The 19,630-nt window shown below is 39.1% G+C and overlaps 2 protein-coding genes across 8 annotated transcripts in view; one reads left to right on the plus strand and one right to left on the minus strand.

Annotated features, from left to right (window-relative positions):
• The window catches only part of LOC130884855 (fibroblast growth factor 14), a 989,760-nt gene that overhangs the window by 588,216 nt on the left and 381,914 nt on the right, over window positions 1-19,630 (plus strand). The gene's annotated exons all lie outside the window — the stretch shown is intronic.
• Window positions 1-19,630, minus strand: part of Itgbl1 (integrin subunit beta like 1) — a 199,413-nt gene that overhangs the window by 85,263 nt on the left and 94,520 nt on the right. Inside the window, exons 4-6 of the mRNA XM_057786122.1 lie at window positions 11,608-11,730; window positions 8,191-8,331; window positions 5,055-5,195 (exon numbers count right to left, since the gene is read on the minus strand). Coding sequence (XP_057642105.1) covers window positions 5,055-5,195; window positions 8,191-8,331; window positions 11,608-11,730 — 405 coding nt within the window. The remainder of the gene's footprint in view (window positions 1-5,054; window positions 5,196-8,190; window positions 8,332-11,607; window positions 11,731-19,630) is intronic.

The raw sequence follows: 19,630 nt of genomic DNA on the forward strand, positions 1-19,630 counted from the left end.
CTCTGAACATGGCGGACAATGAGAGATGACGAGAGGCCAAGGACAATGGCACGGGGTTTTGATCCTACTTCAGGTTCTGGCTTTGTGGTAGCCTAGACAGTTTGGATGTTCACCTTCCTAGATCTGGATGGAGGGGGGAGGACCTTGGACTTTCCACAGGGCAGGGAACCCTGACTGCTCCTGGGACTGGAGAGGGAGGAGAAGAGGAGTGGGGGGAGGGGGAGAGGGGCAGGAGGAGGGGGAGGGAAATGGGAGGTGGGGAGGAGGCAGAAATTTTTTTTTCAATAAAAAAAAACTGTAAATATCTGAGCAAGAATCTAGTAGATGAGAATGCCCTTAAATCCCTAACTTACCCAAGAAGGTGCCACCTACTGATGTGACCCACAGGAATTCTCAGTCAGGGAGAGTCTTCCCCCCATCACACAGAGAGAAAGATCATATCCAACCCAGAGAGAGCAAAAAGAAGTAAAAACCTTGGAGACAGGTGCAGAAAGAAAACAAGGACTGCATTTAACATTGTCAAGTCAGAACACATGCTTAAATTTTGTAATGATTATTTTCTATCTGAAGTTCATCTGTATGACAACATTAGCAAAGAAGACCCAAGTATGGTAGCACACAACATTAATCTCTGAACTGGGGAGGCGGAGAAAGAGGCAGCAGATCCCTGAGTTCAAGACAAGCTTGATCTTCAAAGTGAGTTCCAGATCAACTAGAGCTACAGAACAACTTTGTTGGGTGGAGGAAAGCTGCATAAAAGTGTCTAAAGATGGTCATAAGTTATTAAGAAAAAATTTTTAGAGTTAGAATCTGATACAATTACAAAAAAGAAATTAGATTAATTTTGGAGGACTAAATGCTATTTTTATTCATATTTTAAATTATATTTATTAAGTAGAAGGAGGCAGGTATGTATACCACAGAGCACACATGGAGGTCAGAGGCCAACCTGAAAAGGAAATCTGTATTTTTCTTCCTTAATATGGGTCCGAGGAATTAAACTAATATAAGGTTGGTGGCCATTTCCAACTGTCATGTTGATGGTCCCTCAATTGTTGTTTAATAAATTGCATATGATTCTCACCTAAAAAAAAATCATGTTGGGACTTTTGCCACTAAGCTATCATATTCACTTTCTGTTTCTTACTAGGTTTATTTTATTCAGTTAGTTTTTAATTCTCTAAGCTTTTCCCACTTTTGTTTTGTTTTTCCTACATTGTTTGACAATGCTATCTTTTTCTGCCATTGTTATTTCCGTGTCCTCCACAGAGCAGAGGAGGGGACAGACTGTGATTTGCAAACAATTTCTCGTGTGATTGCAATACTTGGCATTATGAATTTCTTGAGGACAACTCCTGAAAATTTAAATTTCATGTCCAGGCATGTAAACTCTAACTTTTAGTTATTCAAAAGCCATTAAATATCAGTCATTTAAAAATCCATATGGGTTAAAGTCTATGTCATGGGTATAGCTGGCTCCGAGATCAAAGTCATTGCCCTTGAACATGAAGTGTCAAGGTGGGAGAACACTGTCAGGCTTAAGATGATTGCACACTCTACTGAACCACTTGGATATGTATATGTGTTCCCTTTTTCAATTTTTTTCAAAACAATTCAGTATTAGCCAAAATTGCTTAATCTGGGAGACATTAAAACAGAGCAGTGCATAAGTCATACAAGTTGTATGTGTTCTTCAGAGTTGGTGAACACACAGCAGTTGATATAAATCATGACATCTCAACATGGTATAGTTTCATTTTTTTAATGTGGGGGAAGTGATATTTCCTAAGTCAAATAAACCAGTGAGGAGCACACAAGAAGCAAGTACAAGAGTCATAGGAAAGTTTCTGTAAATCCAGTCTACAGTGAAGGGAAGTAGAGCTAACATTGGCAATGCCAAGCTGGGTGCAATGGCTTCAGCCTATAACCCAGCATTCCAGAGGCCGAGGCAAAATGACTGCTTCCAGCTTAACATCAGTCTGGGCTACACAAGGATTTCCAAGCCAGATCTGCCTGTGGAGTAAGACTCAATCTCAAAATAAATAAATAAATAAATAAATAAAGAGTATCCTTGACTAATTTAAATATTTATTCAAGACTGTTGTAATTTTCAAACATGATTTTTACTTTTTCAGTAGTGAAAACTTCTCATGCCTTGATTTCAAGAATTCTGTTCTATGCTGTCAAAATAAATTTCAGAACGTTAGCAATTTCTAAATAAAACTGTGCATTTCCTACAGAAGATTTTTAATCCATATAGTCAGAAACTGGTTTAGAAGTGTAAAGTATTGACACCAGATTGCCAGGAAGTGGCTGAGTCAGAACAGCACTTGGAAGTGCAAGGGATTGATACAATTTCTGAAGCAGGCACTGAGTCCTAAGGAGGAAACTATGAAATAACACTGTGATCTCTCTTCTGGATTTACTAGTTCCTCAATTCCAGCCAAAAAACCCAGCTAAAGAGAAAGGGATCATTGAACAGAAATAAATTCAGGAAAATAAAGGTTTGATTTTGATAAAAAAAATAATAATTTAAAGTAAAGGACATGTTTGGCATGAGAACCAGTTAGTCTAACACACTGAAACATACAAATGTAGGGGAAAAGTTTTAAAATAAATAAAAACAGGCATTTTGCACTTGATTTAGATGTGCCACTGTCTTTTCTAGGCCTCATCAGAATTTAATCTGTCTTTCAAGTAGAGAGAAACAAAAGGGACCCTTAACACACTGATCATAATGTAATGCTTCCAGGCTAGTTTGCAAACCTGTGAATGTTTTAAGCCTGTAGGAATTAGTCTCATTTCTTCTAACTGCATAGGCTGATCAACAACACTGAGATGAAAGATGTAGTATGTTGTTGTTTATCCCTGATCTCAACATCAAAAGTATTAAAATTAGAAACCATTCTCAGATACCCTGTACACACATGTGCATGGACACACAGACATACACACATACCTGCACACAAACACATGTACACAACACACACACATGAATATAGACATACTCAAGTACACAAACACGCATACAGAGATGTGTTTTAGTATAATCTGTCTACTACAGATGTGACTGCTGTTCAGCCTACCTCACATGGTGAAGAATGTTCACAGCATGACTCCTAACCTAGTAGTATGATAGCTATCCAAGGAAGTTACCACAAACTCTCAGGCTGTTCTAGGATGAGTGTGACACCCAAACCCACATTTCATTTGTGGATTGTGTTCCCTTGAGTTACAAGAGCTAAATTCTAAAGAACAAAAATCAGTCTAGAATAAACTTAGTTACTTAGTTAAATATATTTCAACTATTTTTTTTCTCTTGGAGGAAATATTTCTTTTCTTTTTTAAAGCCTAAAATAAACTTTATTTACTCTGTGTGTTTTTCACATCATGTACCTTGATCCCATTCATTCCCCATCCCTTCACATCCACCCTCTGCCCCTGTATACCACACCCCGAATAAAACAAAATTCAAGAAAAAAATAAAGAAAAGAAAAGAAAAAAAAACGACTTAAATTGAAGGAAATAAAAATCTTGTCATGGAAGCTGCAGTGCAAACCAACACGTCACACCGTATGCCCCTTTGTCCATACATCTCTATCTGCGAGTGTTCATTGCAGAGTCATTGGTCTGGGATGCCCTCGTTATATTTCATTATCTGAAGGCCTACATTTAAAACAGAATTCCACATCGGTGGTCTAGTAGCACCTTGCCATGCATGCCCACTTCTGTGAATAGACACATCTCCCTAATTAGAATACTAAACAAGCTCTTGTCCCCATAAATTCTGTGCATACTTAGTGCATAAAAGGCCACTCAGTAACTGTTAGCTTTTTAAAATAACCACTGTGGTGACCCTGATGATACAGAAGAACACTCACGTTATATAATAAGTAACAGAAAAGCTCTCTGAAAGACTGTGAGTAAAATGTGCTCTGATGCTTGCAGGGCTTCCAGAGGAGGAAGTCTTACAGGAGAAAGTTCTGCAAAAAGGCTTTCCCCGGCCTTTGAAGTTACACAGTCATGATTATGTGGAGCAACTCTTTTATCTCCCTTTGCTGGCACATGTTCCAGGAACCAGAGGAGCATTCTGTCTACCTGCATGTACCAACCAAGCAGTGAGAATAAAGAGCCACACACACAGAAAGTGTCTGTCTTCTGGATTATTAAGCAAAAGAACTTAGAATCTGAAACTTCACTCTGAAGGAGTATGCACAAATGTGTGTGGTTGTGCATTTCTGTTCTTGTATGCAGGGTGACCAAAAGGAGACATCAATTACCCTCTATAGCTCTCTGCCTTTTTCTTTGAAATACGGTCTCTCAAATGAACCTGGAACTCGGCTGGTAAGCAGCAAGCCCATCCTCCTGCCTGTGCCTCCCACTGGAGTTACAGGCATGCAGACAGCTATGTCTGGGACCTAAACTCTGGGTCTCTTGTTTGTATTGTAAGTGCTGCTACCACTAAGTCATCTTTCTTGTGCCCAGATATGTTCCTTTTGTCTGTATTTTGTGAACTCTGCGACTTTCCAGGTTGTGCTTGCGTCCTTCACTGTTGGACTCAGTAACCAAGACACAACCCACAAGCTGGCATATAGTATCTGCTCCATAACTATTTAAAATACAGAATGTTTGGGTCCATTAACAAATATTCATGTCTACATTTCACTATACAATAATTTTAGTGAAAATTTCACCAGTTTATGAATATATCATCCCCAAAAACTCCTTTGGCATGTGTTTCTCTTGCTATCTCTTGCTGATACCCAACAGGTTGCTAGTTCTGCAGTCTCAAAGTTGCGGTGAGAAAATATTTGGAACTAATGGATCTCCTCAGCAAGGGATCAGGCTAATTTTAAGAAGGTTAGGTTGGTTTCATCTTGAGCTTTTTAAGAATGTCTAAAATCTCTAAAGGATGTGTGCATCACTGAGAGAAGCACTGCACAATATAGAAAGCCTAAGGAACAACAGTTTCTCTATATATGTGAGAACCAGAATGATTCTGCATGATGAGAAAGTGAACCTTTTCATAGAAGCAGGACTCAGGAGTACCTTACCTGAACAGAAATCATCAGAGTATCGATCATAAACAGCTCTGCAGTCTCTTTCGTCACACTCACACGTGTCCCCATGAATGTCTCCCCAATCCCCAGTTGGATCAACGTCGTGGCAAGAACATTCACCACAAACACATGTTCCTAGATAGGAAAAAAATAAATTTTATGGGAGTGCCAATAAGTATTAGAGAAAGCATCTTGTATGTTTATTGTTTAAAATGTTTATTCCTTCATATTTTGAAAATAAATATATTTTGATAAAAATATTCTAAGAAGGGAAAACACCATCTGAAGTTGATGACAGAGATTCCTTAATAAATAAAAGTTTTCTATAATTATGTGAGATTATTCAATAAATCATTAACATTGTGTTAATTTCTCTCAAAGCTAAAATTAAAACAATCTGTTATTTTTGTTTGCAAGAAACTTGGAAACAATTTGACAAAAAAAGTGAAGGCAAAGGTAACAGAAGAACTAGCAAACTCAAAATTAGTATCACCATTTTGTGAAGTAAAATGTAAATGGCTTAAGGGTTTAAGAGGTGGTATGTGAATGAAGTGCTAAGAATAGGCAACATTGATATACCTGGGAGGGAACGTACTTTAGCCATCCTAAGAGGTAGAATCTACAGAAACCAAATATGGCGATGTATCAGGATAGTAGAGTCCAGGACACCTACGAAGGAAGACTATACATGTTTAGGTGCTTGAGACAGAACTGAGAGTTGAAACTGTAGAGGTGGAAAATTTTCTGTTGGAAAGTATTTCTTGCCACTAATATTTTATTTACATAGATTGTAAATCTTTAGGTAAGTAACAGATAAATTACGTGGGATGAAAAAAAATAAATCTCTTCATTGTTTCTTTAAATAAAAATAAATATCAATTTGATTAAAACTTTAAATTACAGCCGGGCGGTGGTGGCGCACGCCTTTAATCCCAGCACTCGGGAGGCAGAGGCAGGCGGATCTCTGTGAGTTCGAGACCACCCTGGTCTACAAAGGGAGTTCCAGGACAGGCTCCAAAGCTACAGAGAAACCCTGTCTCGAAAATACCAAAAAAAAAATAAAATAAAAAAAAAAACTTTAAATTACAAAATAAAGCCATAGGATATGAATAAATTTATTCCTATTCAAAATATCTAAAATGTAATTATCAAAATAAAAAATATATTTAAATACATGCAATCCTGGAATTTGTATTGGAACCAAAACAACCTAAAAATCTCCAAAAGGCTACAACAGTGAAGTAACTTATCCATACATATGCACGTAGAAGGCAAAATTACACCCACAAACATACAACTAATTCTTAGGCATCAAATCATAAAATTAAGTATGCCTAATATAAGACGGGCAGAGACAGAGAACAAGAAATATCATAGGGAATTCATATAAGCGTGACAAGGGCTGACTGTGCAAACAACTAGTACTGAGAGTTCTGAATGGTACCATAATAGTGAGTTCAAATTATTTTGGATATCAGAATATCACTGGCAATGAAGTATACATAATCTGGAGGCTTTCAGGATGTGCCTCGATATACTCCAAGTGTTGAATCTGAAGCCAATCAAATACAAAGGATTTAGGCAGAACAGAGGTGCTTATGAACACAGTGTGAGTTAGTGTGATTTGTACTAGGAAGCAGTTCACATAAACAGATGGTTCCCATTGCCTTTTTTTCTGTGATAAACCCAGAATTTTTGACTTCCATCTTCTATAAACTCTTAACTCTTTTCTATTTATCAATATTTAAGACAGTGCATCAAGGATTTCCCTATAAACATATGAACATTGTCTTTTTTTTTTTTTCTTTTTTTCGAGACAGGGTTTCTCTGTAGCTTTTTGGTTCCTGTCCTGGAACTAGCTCTTCTAGACCAGGCTGGCCTCGAACTCACAGAGATCTGCTAGCCTCTGCCTCCCGAGTGCTGGGATTAAAGGCGTGCACCACCACCGCCCGGCTTGAACATTGTCTTTTAAAATGACTTGTATTATTGTCTTACTGTCTTAGTTAGAGTTTCTATTGCTGCCTCAAAACACCAGGATCAAAACTCAACTTGGAGTGGAAAAGGTTTATTTGGCTCACATTTCCAGAACATAGTCTATCACTGGAGGAAGTCAGAACAGGAATACACAACAGACACACACAGCAAACGCACACGTGCACACGGGCACACACACAAACATATATATACACACACAGCCCCCAAGACCTGTTTGTTTTCTAATAAGATACAGAAAAGGGATGGATCCAGATAGGAGGGAAGGTGGGGAGGAAGTGGGAGGGATAGAGGAAGGAGAAGCTGTAATTAGAATGAAAACTTCTTCAATAAAAGGGAAAATAAAACAGCTAAAACAGAAAAAAAATGAAAAAAATAAAAAAATAAAATGACTTGTGCCTTTATAGAAATTAAAAAGAGGGCTTACAACTTTCTATCTTAATGGTTTTAAAGAAAACAAAAAAGCCACTTGTTTATAACCAGGTAGACAATATTAATAAAATGTTTAATTTTGATTTATATCAATAGTTAATAACTATAAATTATATTTGATATGAATAATTTACAATTTATGTTTAAGGTCAGTCTAAACTCATAGAATTATTTGGTGCATGGTTTTTGTTATGTATTGTGTTCCATACAGTTTTAATATTGCAGAAGTTAAATTCATCAATACCAATACTGCATTGCAGCCAGGCCTTCCATTACCCATGAGTAAGACAGGAGGGTTGTCTGATTGCCCTCTGGATAATCAGACACTCAGGCTGTTGATGGCTCTGTTAGTCAGGAGACATTTGGCACAGCACCTCCAGGAATTGCCTTTTAGCTGTGCTGTACCAGTTTTGGAAAGATTCCAGCAAAATTTCAGTCCCCATACTATTTGCTCAAAAAAAAAAAAAAAAAAAAAAAGAAAGAAAGAAAGAAAGCTTAAAGAATGACAGCAAATTTATGTTTTCCTTATCTATTCAGTGAAGAACAAGAACAAAAAGATTATTTGTGTCAATGTGGATTTCTAGCAAAGCAAGTGATTATGAATAATATCACTCCCACGCTGAAAGAAATGCATCGAGAAGACGTCTTATCAGTGATGAGCTTTGTTTACCACCCAGTTATGTAGTAACGTATATGAGTGACACACCTCTGTTGCTGCAGATTTTGCCATCTGGAGATGTGCATCTTCGTTTGCTTTCCCAGGGGGTGATGTCACACTGGAATTCGCATTTATCTCCATGCCAACCAGCCTCGCAGTAACAGTTTCCACAGTAACACTTCCCATGGCCTTTATCCAAAATGAATTTTATACAATGAGGAAAAAAGCAACTTTTAAAAGTACCATTAACTTTCTATCTCTTCAAAATCATTTTTTTTGCCTTTGTAAATAACAAGGGCTCCCAGAACCTTGCTGAAAATAACCAACTTATGTATTTTTTCTTCCAGTTGAGCTTGAATCTGTATAATTATACAAATAAAAGCAGCCAATATATATTTGCCTTGGCCTACACAGAAAGTGATTATGAAGAAAGTATTTGTAAAGAAATGACAAGATTGACTATGGAAGTCCAGTACCATTTGAAGTGAATGCATCACTGGAATGTATGCAAGCCTTGTTGTGTGGATGTTTTTTGAAACAGTCATTAAAATGTTTTATTTGCAATCAACTATTAAGAAAGCAGTAGTGCATATTTACTTAGATATGTTTTATTCATGGCTGAAGCATTCTCAAACTAGAGGAAATATTTCATCCTTTAATTCCACTATGTCCCACAAACTGTTGACTTGTGGAATATTATTTAACGAGGCAAAGATGTGTTTTTTTGTTTATGATGCAAAATATTGCTTTATCTGTGTAAAGGTATGTTATTTTGTTTATGCTACATTTAATTGTGTAAAGATCTGTTTCATCTTGCCTGCCTAAGGTACATGATTGGTCTAATAAAAAGCTGGAAGGACAGTAGCTAGGCAAGAGAAAGGACAGACAGGACTGGCAGGCAGAAAGAATGAGAGGAGAATTGTAGATTCAGGAAGAAGGAGAGATGGAGGGGAGAGAGAGAGATGCCAAGACAAGCCACCCAGCCAGCCACAGAGTAAGAAGGAAAGAAAGACATATAGAATATAGAAAGGCAAAAAGCCCCAAGGCAAAATACAGATAAGCAGAAACAGGTTAAATTAAAAGAGCTAGTCAGAAACGAGCCTGAGCTAGACTGAGCATTCAAAACTATTAACAAGTCTACACGTCATGATTTGGGTGCTGGTTGGTGGCTCAAATCAAAAAGTCTAGTACACACACTGTTGTGTTCCACCATGTGGAAAGTTCCAAGTTAAACCAATAAAATGCAATGCATTCTTGGTCTGACAATAAGACTCCCACTCTTGTGTCAAGAGAATACAAATGAGAGCTAAGAAAATCCCACACTGTAATAGCCACCTTGCTATAATTTTCCACATTTTCTCTTGGACAACCCACCAAACTATCTGCAACAAACTGCCATCACACTTCCATCCTGAACGTCTATCTGACCCTCTCCAAAATGCTCCAAAATATCTTCAAATTTGTTTTCTGTGTGCCCTCCTCTTTATAATTATCCCACTCAAACATGGATGAATGTCCTCTTTATTTTCTATTCTGTACTTTCTTAATCATAAAAGCTTGTATTTTGTGAGACTCTGACTAACATATTCATTCTTCCATTTCCTTCTTCCAGGGCTGTAACTCTGGGATGGCTATGAAAATGTGCCTGCTTGGCTGCTTTTTAATGGCTTACTGGTTTAATTTTTATTGTAACATTATGGTGTCCTTTTAATAGTGAATTATAATAAATACCCATACTTTATATTAAGCTCTTAGATTGCTTATAAAATTCAATGTTCAAGAAGAGTTTGTTTAAAAATAATCATTAAGGTAAGGAGCTAATTCTGAAAGATAAGGGTTAGATCTAGGAAAGAGGAGAGGGGAGGGGACTGGGAGAGTGGAAGCAGAGTGAACTGTGTTCAGGATGTATTGTAGGAGAGAAGAATCCATGTTCAAAAAAAAGAAATAAGAGGTTAACTAGAAAATAAAATTAAAGCAGATATAGAAAATAATTTAAATGAAGGATGTGGAAAGACATTGGGACAACAGAAGAATCAGGACAGTGCATCTCCTTGACAACAAAACTTTGTACTGTATATATAAACTGGTAGAGGAAAACATTTTTTTTCCTGTATAGTGTCAATGATAGACTATAAAATCCTTTCTCAACAGATTGTTGAGATGCGAATGACACATGGAAAGCTCTAGGATTCTGAGCAGCATCACTCCCACAGAGAGTTACTGGATACCGGCATCTGTGGTTAGAGACGATGAAATTCCAAAAAAAGTGGAAACATCAAGTAACAAAGGTGAAAGCTAAACATATTCTATTACTTGGTTTCAAGTTCATTTTTAATTTGCATATACAAATAAGCTTCCCCTCAGGAATGTATATCAAAACTCATTGATCCCAAAACATTTTCTCTTATACCTTACTGATTATCAGCTGTAATAAAATACTCAAATTGTAACTACTTATTGTCCATGGGTAATTTAACTGCATTTTGAACTAAACCCTTTCAAAAATGTTCTAGAATCTGGCCTAGGATGGTGACTCAGAAGAGTTTTCTTTACTTAGTTAAAGTGACTTTCACATGCTATTCTCTCCTACCATCTCATTGTACCAACCAAGGCTGCAAATGGACACTCTGGGCAAGGGTTTGCCACGAGGTGAGCAGAAAGCAAACTAAAGAACAAGTGATGTGAAGGTACTCTTCTCAGGGACCTGTAAACTCCAAGGCAGGCATGCAATGTGAGTGGTGAAGGGTCAGAAACACAGTTCTAGTGTCAGACAGACACCAGTATGGAAGCTATCATACAGGTGGTTTAGCCCTGCACATGTTGATCATGTTGCCTATGTCTCTGTTCCCACCCTTTGAGTAGATACAATTGCAGAGTTATTCTTTCAGGTATCATAAGACATAATATATAAAGCATGTATTACAGCCAATAATGATAAAGAATGGGCAAAAATTAGTGCAAGAGAGAAAATTATTGAATGATGGTGAGACAGAAACTGTGAGGAGGGATGGTATTATCTACATCTAGGGGATGCTAAGGAGCTAAGTTAGGCTAACCATACCATCATACTCCAGTGTCCCCATTAGGGCATAGAACGATCTAAAGACTTATGATTTAGAAAAAGACTAAAACTAATGCAGTTAAGAGATAAGGAAAAAATAAAAGACGGTAACTAATGTGAACAAGAGAAATGCTATCCTGATAGGACTACTCCAGAGTTATGCTGCTGGTTTGTTGCACCAATAATGTTGCTCTCCTCTGTGGACAATCTAGTTTTGGATTAAAATAGTTCTGAATACTCATACTCTGAAGGCCTTCATTTAACTCTGCTTACCTGATATATTTCTAGGCACAAGTTCAAAATTGAATTGGAGGGGAAGTTTATATAAAGTTTATATAAAGGAAAGCATACAATGAAACAGCTGAAGAATAGGGACTGTGACTTTCTACGCTTAACATACCTACCTCCACAGATTTCTTCTGTTTCATCATCTATGCATTCTCTATCATCACACTCACAAAATTTGCCATAAACAAGTCCATTTCCATCTGGATTATCACACTTGCACCTGCCGCAGTGGCATGTACCTGAAGCAGTGAGACAGTGAGAGAAATGTTTACACACTAGAAATTATAATGAATAACGCTTTCCCATATTTTTTTCAAGTAGGTAGAGAAAAACCAATTTAATGTTCCAATTAAATATTTCTGTTGTTTTTTTTTTTTTTTTTTTTTTTTTTTTTTTATTTTTTATTCTTTTTTAATTAAAATTTCCACCTGCTCCCCGTTTCCCATTTCCCTCCCCTCCTCCCAAATATTGCCCCCTCCCCCCACTCCCCTCCCCCTATCCCCACTCCTCTTCTCCTCCCCCCACACCATTCCCCCTCCCTCTCGATACTGAAGAGCAGTCCAAATTCTCTGCCCTGCGGGAAGACGAAGGTCTTCTATCTACGTCCAGGAAGGTGAGCTTCTAAACACGCTAAGCTCCCACAAAGCCAGTTCATGTATTAGGATTGAAACCTAGTGCCATTGTCCTTGGCTTCTCATCAGTCTTCGTTGACCGCCATGCTCAGAGAGTCCGGAATCAACCCATGCTTATTCAGTCCCAGACCAGCTGGCCTTGGTGGGCTCCTAATAAATCAGTTCCACTGTCACAGTGGGTGGGTGCATCCCTCGTGGTCCTGATTTTTTGCTCTTGTTCTCCCTCCTTCTGCTCCTCATTTGGACCTTAAGAGCTCAGACCGTTGCTCCAAATTGAGACTCTGTCTCTACCTTGATCCATCGCCAGATGGAGGTTCTAAGGTGATATGCAAGATATTCATCAGTATAGGATAGGGTCATTTCAGGTTCCCTCTCCTTAGTTGCCCAAGGTACCAGCTGGGGACATATTCCTGGACACCTGCGAACCCCTCTAGAGTCAAGTCTCTTGCCAACCCTAAGATGGCTCCCTTAGATAGGATATATACTTCGCTGCTCCCGTATCCATCCTTCCTATATCCCAACCATCCCAATCCCCCGAGCTCCTCCCATCCTCCCCTTCTCATATTTCTCATCCCATTTCCCCTTTGCCCCATGCCACCTCACCCGCAAGTTCCCATTTTTTGCCCTGCAATCTTGTCTACTTCCCCCTCTCCATGCGGATGACTATATGATTTTATTTGGGTTCACTTTCTTATTTAACTTCTATAGGATCGCACATTATATGCTTAATGTCTTTTACTTATGGCTAGAAACCGATTATGAGTGAGTACATCCCATGTTCCTCTTTTTGGGTCTGGGATACCTCACTCAGGATAGTGTTTTCTATTTCCATCCATTTGCACGCAAAATTCGAGAAGTCATTGTTTTTTACTGCTGAGTAGTACTCTAATATGTATATATTCCACACTTTCTTCATCCATTCCTCCATTGAAGGGCATCTAGGTTGTTTCCAGGTTTTGGCTATTACAAACAATGCTGCTATGAACATAGTTGAACAGATACTTTTGTCATTTGATGTGGCATCTCTTGGGTATATTCCCAATAGTGGTATTACTGGATCTTGGGGTAGGTTGATCCCTAATTTCCTGAGAAATCGCCACACTGATTTCCAAAGTGGTTGCACAAGTTTGCATTCCCACCAGCAATGAATGAGTGTGCCTCTTTCTCCACAACCTCTCCAGCAAAGGCTATCATTGGTGTTTTTGATTTTAGCCATTCTGACAGGTGTAAGATGGTATCTCAAAGTTGTTTTAATTTGCATTTCCCTTATCGCTAAGGAGGTTGAGCATGACCTTAGGTGTCTTTTGGCCATTTGAATTTCTTCTGTTGAGAATTCTCTGTTCAGATCAGTGCCCCATTTTTTTATTGGGTTCATTAGCATTTTAAAGTTTAGTTTCTTGAGTTCTTTATATATTTTGGTGATCAGACCTTTGTCTGTTGCAGGGTTGGTGAAGATCTTCTCCCAGTCAGTGGGTTGCCTTTTTGTCTTAGTGACAGTGTCCTTTGCTTTACAGAAGCTACTCAGTTTCAGGAGGTCCCATTTATTCAATGTTGCCCTTAATGTCTGTGCTGCTGGGGATAAACGTAGGAAGTGATCTCCTGTACCCATATGTTGTAGAGTACTTCCAACTTTTTCTTCTATCAGGTTCAGTGTGTTCAGACTAATATTGAGGTCTTTAATCCATTTGGACTTGAGTTTTGTGCATGGTGATAGATATGGATCTATTTTCATTCTTCTACACGTTGACAACCAGTTCTGCCAGCACCATTTGTTGAAGATGCTCTCTTTTTTCCATTGAATACTTTTAGCTCCTTTATCAAAAATTAGGTGTTCATAAGTTTGTGGGTTAAAATCAGGGTCTTCTACTCGGTTCCATTGATCGACTTCTCTGTTTTTATGCCAATACCAAGCTGTTTTCAATACTGAGGCTCTGTAATAGAGTTTGAGGTCAGGGATGGTAATGCCTCCAGACGATCCTTTATTATATAAGATTGTTTTGGCTATCCTGGGTTTTTTGTTTCTCCATATAAAGTTGATTATTGTCCTCTCAAGATCTGTGAAGAATTTTGATGGGATTTTAATGGGGATTGCATTGAATCTATAAATTGCCCTTGGTAGAATTGCCATTTTTACTATGTTGATCCTCCCTATCCAAGAGCAAGGGAGATCCTTCCATTTTCTGGTATCCTCCTCAATTTCTTTCTTCATTGACTTAAAGTTCTTGTCAAATAGATCCTTTACTTCCTTGGTTAGGGTTACCCCAAGATATTTTATGCTATTTGTGGCTATCGTGAAGGGTGATGCTTCTCTGATTTCCATCTCTGCTTCCTTATCCTTTGTGTATAGGAGGGCAACTGATTTTTTGGAATTGATCTTGTATCCTGCAACGCTACTAAAGGTGTTTATCAGCTGAAGGAGTTCTTTGCTGGAGTTTTTGGGGTCGCTTATGTACACTATCATATCGTCTGCAAATAATGAAAGTTTAACTTCTTCCTTTCCGATTTGAATCCCTTTGATCCCCTTATGTTGTCTTATTGCTATTGCTAGAATTTCAAGCACTATATTAAAGAGGTATGGAGAGAGTGGACAACCTTGTCGTGTTCCTGATTTTAGTGGAATAGCTTTGAGTTTCTCTCCATTTAATTTGATGTTAGCTGACGGCTTGCTATAAATAGCTTTTATTATATTTAGGAACGACCCTTGTATTCCTAATCTCTCTAAGACCTTTATCATAAAGGGATGTTGAATTTTGTCAAATGCTTTTTCCGCATCTAATGAAATGATCATATGGTTTTTTTCTTTCAGATTATTTATATGATGGATTACATTGATAGCTTTTCGTATGTTGAACCAGCCCTGCATCTCTGGGATGAAGCCTACTTGATCATAATGGATAATTTTTCTAATGTGTTCTTGGATTCGGTTTGCCAGTATTTTATTGAGTATTTTTGCGTCGATGTTCATGAGTGAGATTGGCCTGTAGTTCTCTTTCTTGGTTGTGTCTTTGTGTGGTTTTGGTATCAGAGTAACTTCAGCTTCATAAAAGGAATTTGGCAATGACTTCTCTGTTTCAATATTGTGAAATACATTAAGGAGTATAGGTATTAGGTCTTCTTGGAAGTTCTGGTAGAATTCTGCATTAAAGCCGTCTGGACCTGGGCTTTTTTTGGTGGGAAGGTTTTTTATAACAACTTCTAATTCTTCGCGACTAACGGGTCTATTTAGATTGTTCACCTGGTCCTGGTTTAACTTTGGTATATGGTACTTATCTAAAAAAGTGTCCATTTCTTTTACATTTTCCAATTTTGTGGCATACAGGTTTTTGTAGTAAGATCTAATGATTCTCTGAATTTCGTCTGTGTCTGTGGTTATGTCTCCCTTTTCGTTTCTGATTTTGTTAATTTGCGTATTCTCTCTCCGCCGTTTGATTAGTTTGGATAGGGGTTTATCAATCTTATTGATTTTCTCCAAGAACCAGCTTTTTGTTTCATTGATTCTTTGGATTGTTTTCTGTGTTTCTATTTTGTTGATTTCAGCCCTCAATTTGATTATTTCCAGTCTTCTACTTCTCCTAGGTGAGTCTGCTTCTTTTCTTTCTAAAGCTTTAAGGTGGGCTATTAGGTCTCCAATGTGTGCTTTCTCCGTTTTCTTTATGTGGGCACTTAATGCTATGAACTTTCCTCTTAGCACTGCTTTCATAGTGTCCCATAGGTTTGAGTATGATGAGTCTTCGTTTTCATTGAATTCAAGAAAGACTTTAATTTCTTTCTTTATTTCTTCCTTGATCCAGGTGTGGTTCAGTAGTTGACTGTCCAATTTCCATGAGTTCATAGGCTTTCTGGGGATAGCATTGTTGTTGAATTCTAACTTTAATCCATGGTGATCTGATAAGACACAGGTGGTTACCGATATTTTTTTGTAACTGTGTAAGTTTGCTTTGTTACCGAGTATGTGGTCTATTTTCGAGAAGGTTCCATGAGCTGCAGAGAAGAAGGTATATTCTTTCTTATTTGAGTGGAATGTTCTATAGATGTCTGTTAAGTCCATTTGATTCATTACCTCCCTTAATCCTCTTATTTCTCTGTTAGGTTTCTGTCTGATTGACCTGTCCATTGGTGAGAGAGGAGTGTTGAAATCTCCTACTATTAGTGTGTGTGGTTTGATGACTGCCTTGAGTTTTAGTAACGTTTCTTTTACATAAGTGGGTGCTTTTATATTAGGGGCATAGATATTCAGGATTGAGACTTCATCCTGGTGAATTGTTCCTGTTATGAGTAAAAAATGTCCATCTCCATCTCTTTTGATTGATTTTAGTTTGAAGTCAACTTTCTTAGAAATTAGTATGGCCACACCTGCTTGTTTCTTAGGTCCGTTTGCTTGATAAACATTTTCCCAGCCCTTTACTCTGAGTAGATGTCTGTCTTTGTGGTTGAGGTGTGTTTCTTGTAAGCAGCAGAATGTTGGATCCTGTTTTCGTATCCAATCTCTTAGCCTGTGCCTCTTTATAGGTGAGTTGAGTCCATTGATATTAAGTGATATTAATGACCAGTGGTTGTTAACTCCAGTCATTTTTCCTTTCTTTCCTTCTTTCCTTTGGTAGTAGAGTTTGTGTGTTTCCCTTCTTCAAGTTGTGCTGGTGAAGGGTCATTAGATGTCTGAGTTATTGTGGGCATTGTTGGACTCCTTGGTTTGTGATTTTCCTTCAATTACTTTCTGAAGGGCTGGATTTGTGGCTACGTATTGTTTAAATTTGTTTTTATCCTGGAAAATTTTGTTTTCTCCATTTATAGTGAACGAAAGCTTGGCTGGGTATAGAAGTCTGGGCTTGCATCCATGGTCTCGTAGTTTCTGCAGTATATCTATCCAGGACCTTCTGGCTTTCATGGTTTCCATAGAGAAATCAGGTGTAAGTCTGATAGGTTTACCTTTATAGGTAACTTGACCTTTTTCCTTTGCAGCTCTTAATATTCTTTCTTTATTCTGTATGTTTTGTGTTTTGATTATTATATGACGAGGAGATGTTTTTTTTTGATCCAGTCGATTTGGTGTTCTGTATGCTTCTTGGACCTTCAAAGGAATATCTTTCTTAAGGTTGGGAAAGTTTTCTTCTATAATTTTATTAAATATATTTTCTGGACCATTGAGCTGTAGATCTTCTCCTTCTTCTATCCCTATTATTCTTAGGTTTGGTCTTTTTATTGTGTCCCAGATTTCCTGAATGTTTTGTGATGAGAATTTGTTGGTTATGCTGTTTTCTTTGATGAGAGTGTTTATTTTCTCTATGGTATCTTCAGTGTCTGAGATTCTTTCTTCTATCTCTTGTAATCTGTTGGTGGTACTTGTCTCTGTAGTTCCTGTTCGTTTATTCAAATTTTCCATCTCCATCCTTCCCTCGGTTTGTGTTTTCTTTATTACTTCCACTTCATTCTTCAAGTCTTGAACCGTTTCCCTTACCTGTTTGATTACTTTTTCTTGTTTCTCTTGGTTTTCTTGGGTATCTTTGAGAGATTTATTCATTTCCTCTACCTTTTTGTTTGTAATCTCTAATTGGTTGTGGCAGTTTTTCACCTCCTGTTTAAGGTCCTCTATTATTTTCATAAAATTCACTTTTGAGTCGAATTCTTCTAATTCTTCTGGATTAGGGTGTACACTTCTCATTTCGGGATTCCTGGATCCTGGTGATGTCACGTTGCCTTTCAAGTTGTTGGGGGAATTCTTGCATTGGCGCCTGCCCATCTTTTCCTTCAAATGGAGCCAGGAGAGGCCTGATGTCTTGGACCAGTCTTTGCTGTGACTAACTCTCTAGGTGTATCTCCTCAGTGTAGGGGCAGGAACCGTTCCCTTCCAGGTGAACTCCTCAACACCAAAACATGGATGCGTGGTATTCCAATGACCCGCGTAAAGAAGGCCGAATGCAAGGGGTCGGGCGGGGTCAAGTAGAACACAGGCGACACTGCAGTACAAGCTGGAGGTGCCTGCGCTCCCTTTCGGGGGTTGCTGAGGCCTGCCCGCTAGGCAGGCACTCACTGCTCTGGTTGGGTATCCTTAGTGTAGGGGCGTTTGTGCTCTCTACCGGGACCGTCCGCCCCAGGATAGTACACACTCACCCGTCCCGATGAAACTTCTGGCACCTACACAGGAACTCCTGGATGCCCCAATGAGCCAGGGACTAAGGGAAGTAGGGCGCAGGCAGAGCAGGTCCAGGAGATCACAGCAGAGACTGCAGCCCCAGCAGCAGGGGCCCGCTTTCCCTGGCGGGGACCTTGAGGCCTGCCCTCTAGTCAGGCACTCACTGGTCTGGGCTGGTAGCCTTAGTGAAAGGGCAGGAAACTGTTCCACAGCTAAGGACCTTGCAGACAAGGCAGGCTTGGGGGTGGGGGTGGGGGCGGGTGTGTAGGAGAGAAAGCCTTGCAGCAGGAGCTGGGGGAGGGGTGTTTGTGCTCTCTACCGGGACCGTCTGCCCCAGGATAGCACACACTCACCCGTCCCGATGAAACTTCTCGTCACCTACACAGGAACTCCTGGATGCCCCAATGAGCCAGGGACAAAGGGAAGTAGGGCGCAGGCAGAGCAGGTCCAGGAGATCACAGCAGAGACTGCAGCCCCAGCAGCGGGGGCCCGCTTTCCCTGGCGGGGACCTTGAGGCCTGCCCTCTAGTCAGGCCCTCACTACTCTGGGTTGGTAGCCTCAGTGAAAGGGCAGGAAACTGTTCCACAGTAAAGGACCTTGCAGACAAGGCAGGCTTGGGGGTGGGGGTGGGGGGCGGGTGTGTAGGAAAGAAAGCCTTGCAGCAGGAGCTGGGGGGGGGGGCGTTTGTGCTCTCTACCGGGACAGTGCGCCCCAGGATAGCACACACTCACCCATCCAGATGGGACTTCTCAGCACCTATGCAGGGATTCCTGGTGGCCCCAATGAGCCAGGGACCAAGGGCTAAATATTTCTGTTGTTATGGTGAAGTGGAAGGGGATGCTACATTTTTTGAAATTATTGTGTCACAAAAATTATAATTTGTACTTCAGAGTTATTACTGTTGACCTCCGGTAGTTTAATGAGCACCAATGTGACCCCCTCAAAATATGGAGGTCCTTATTTCTGTCTTTTGAAACAAGTAGTGAATGAATGTCTAACTGTGTCAAAGGAAACTAAGACACTTTTGAGTTTCTGAGTAGGGGAATCTTGCTCATCTTATCTACCAGTGTTTATTCAATATTTTGCCTCATGTTGAACCAAACTATTCATATAATAAATACTTAGATAAATATAAAATAATAAATATCAGTAAACATGCAAATAAACAGTGTATGTCCAGTGATGGTGCCACATCTCAGCATTAGCTGACATTCTTGTAATGGGGATGACAGGGCCACAGTGGATTTTCTTAGGTACAGATTCTTGTGGCCTCAACAGAATCTCAAAGCACATCAGAGAATATTGGAGATCCTGAAAACATTGGATCTCTCACAAGTCATATACTCACCCCAACAGAGTGTTTACCTACACCCCACA

The sequence above is a fragment of the Chionomys nivalis genome, chromosome 12, assembly GCF_950005125.1.
Source record: "Chionomys nivalis chromosome 12, mChiNiv1.1, whole genome shotgun sequence".
Lineage (NCBI taxonomy): Eukaryota > Metazoa > Chordata > Mammalia > Rodentia > Cricetidae > Chionomys > Chionomys nivalis.